The sequence below is a fragment of the Rhinatrema bivittatum genome, chromosome 16 (genome assembly GCF_901001135.1).
Source record: "Rhinatrema bivittatum chromosome 16, aRhiBiv1.1, whole genome shotgun sequence".
Lineage (NCBI taxonomy): Eukaryota > Metazoa > Chordata > Amphibia > Gymnophiona > Rhinatrematidae > Rhinatrema > Rhinatrema bivittatum.
The window spans coordinates 42,256,323-42,258,029 of NC_042630.1; the positions used below are offsets into that span (position 1 = coordinate 42,256,323).

At 42.7% G+C, this 1,707-nt stretch overlaps 1 protein-coding gene across 1 annotated transcript; it reads right to left on the reverse strand.

Annotated features, from left to right (window-relative positions):
- Positions 1-474: 474 nt before the first annotated feature.
- On the reverse strand, positions 475-1,419 carry LOC115077521 (olfactory receptor 10A4-like). Its single transcript, XM_029579812.1, has one exon. It carries the CDS (start codon positions 1,417-1,419, stop codon positions 475-477), a length of 945 nt encoding a protein of 314 aa, XP_029435672.1.
- Between the last annotated feature and the right edge of the window lie 288 nt (positions 1,420-1,707).

The following is a 1,707-nucleotide window of genomic DNA, read 5'->3' on the forward strand; positions in this document are numbered from 1 at the left end:
TTTCTGCTGGCACCGGAAAAGTGCACAGAAAAGCAGTAAAACTTGCTTTTCTGTGCACCCTCCGACTTAATATCATGGCGATATTAAGTCGGAGGTCCCAAAAGTTAAAAATAATTTAAAAAAAAATTTTAAAATCGGCCCGCGAAACTTGACACTCAATTTTGCCGGCATCCGGTTTCCGAACCCGTGGCTGTCAGCAGGTTTGAGAACCGATGCCAGCAAAATTGAGCGTCAGCTGTCAAACTCGCTGACAGCCATCACTCCTGTCAAAAAAGAGGTGCTAGGGACGTGCTAGTGTCCCTAGCGCCTCCTTTTACCGTGGGCCCTAATTTGAATAATTTGTTTTCTGAATTGTGTGCACAGGAGAGCGGGCGAGCGCTCTCCTGTGCACACAATAGTGTGTTTGTCCAGTCATTTGGATATTTCTGTTCACCATCTTTGACATTATTGCCTGAGTTGCTGGTAGTTCTCCTTTTAAAAGCTTGGAGAATTCATTTTCCTCCCTATTCTTTTGCTCAAAATATCTAGCACTTCTTTATTCCTCAAACTGTAGATCAATGGGTTCAACATTGGAATTAGAACAGCATAGAACAGAGCAAATAATTTATCCACAATGGGGGAATGCCAGGAGTTGGGAAGCAAATAGGTAAATATTCCCGTTCCATAGAACAAAGAGACGGAGATCAGGTGGGAGGCACAGGTGGAGAATGCCTTGCATCTTCTCTCTGCTGAGCGGATCCTAAGGATCGTAGAAAGGATGCGAATATAAGAGATGAGGATAAAAAGAAAGGGTATGAGAATCAGTATCACACTGCCAATGAAGACAGAAATTTCATTCTGGGAAGGGTCCTGGCAGGAAAGCTTTAAGATGGGAGGGATGTCGCAAAAGAAATGATCAACCTTATTAGGGCCACAGAAAGGTAAAGTAAAGACAAGTACAGTCTGTCCAAACTCATACACGATTCCACTAATCCAACAAGCTGCCACCATTTGGGCACATACTTTCTTATTCATGATAGTACCATAATGCAGCGGGCTACAGATGGCCACATACCGGTCATAAGACATCACAGCAAGAAGGCAACACTCTGCATCTCCTAAAAAGGAAAAGAAAAACATCTGTGTAGCACAACCAAAAAAAGATACACTTTTGTCCTCTGAGAGGAAGTTCACCAGCATCTCAGGGACAGTGACAGAGGTATAGCAGATCTCCAAGAAAGCCAAGTTCCTGATGAAGTAGTACATGGGTTTCTGAAGGAGAGAGTCCGCTGTTACTATCAAAATGATGGTGACATTCCCTATTAAGGTGAGAATGTACATAATGGAGAATACCAAGAAGAGTAAACCCTGAACAGTGGGGTCACTAGAGAAGCCCAAAAGGATGAACTCTGTCACATAAGATTGATTGTCTCTGATCATTCCGATGGAGTCTTTCACCTGAAGTAAGAATCAAAAGAAAGTCATTGTCGATACCAGGCCAGGATGATATACAATGGCATTTCTGTGGATAAACTACCTTTCTCAGTATTTATTGGGGTGGATGTTGGGGAATATGAGAGCAAACCGTGGAGTTTTTGGTGAACAGAGTCAGCAGTTGATAAGCAGGAGGCAGGATTGAGGGTAACTCATCTGAATTAGTATTTTAGCTGTACCTCCCATCCTGAAGGAGGTTTGGCAAAGTGATGATGATTTAAGAGAAATCAAATT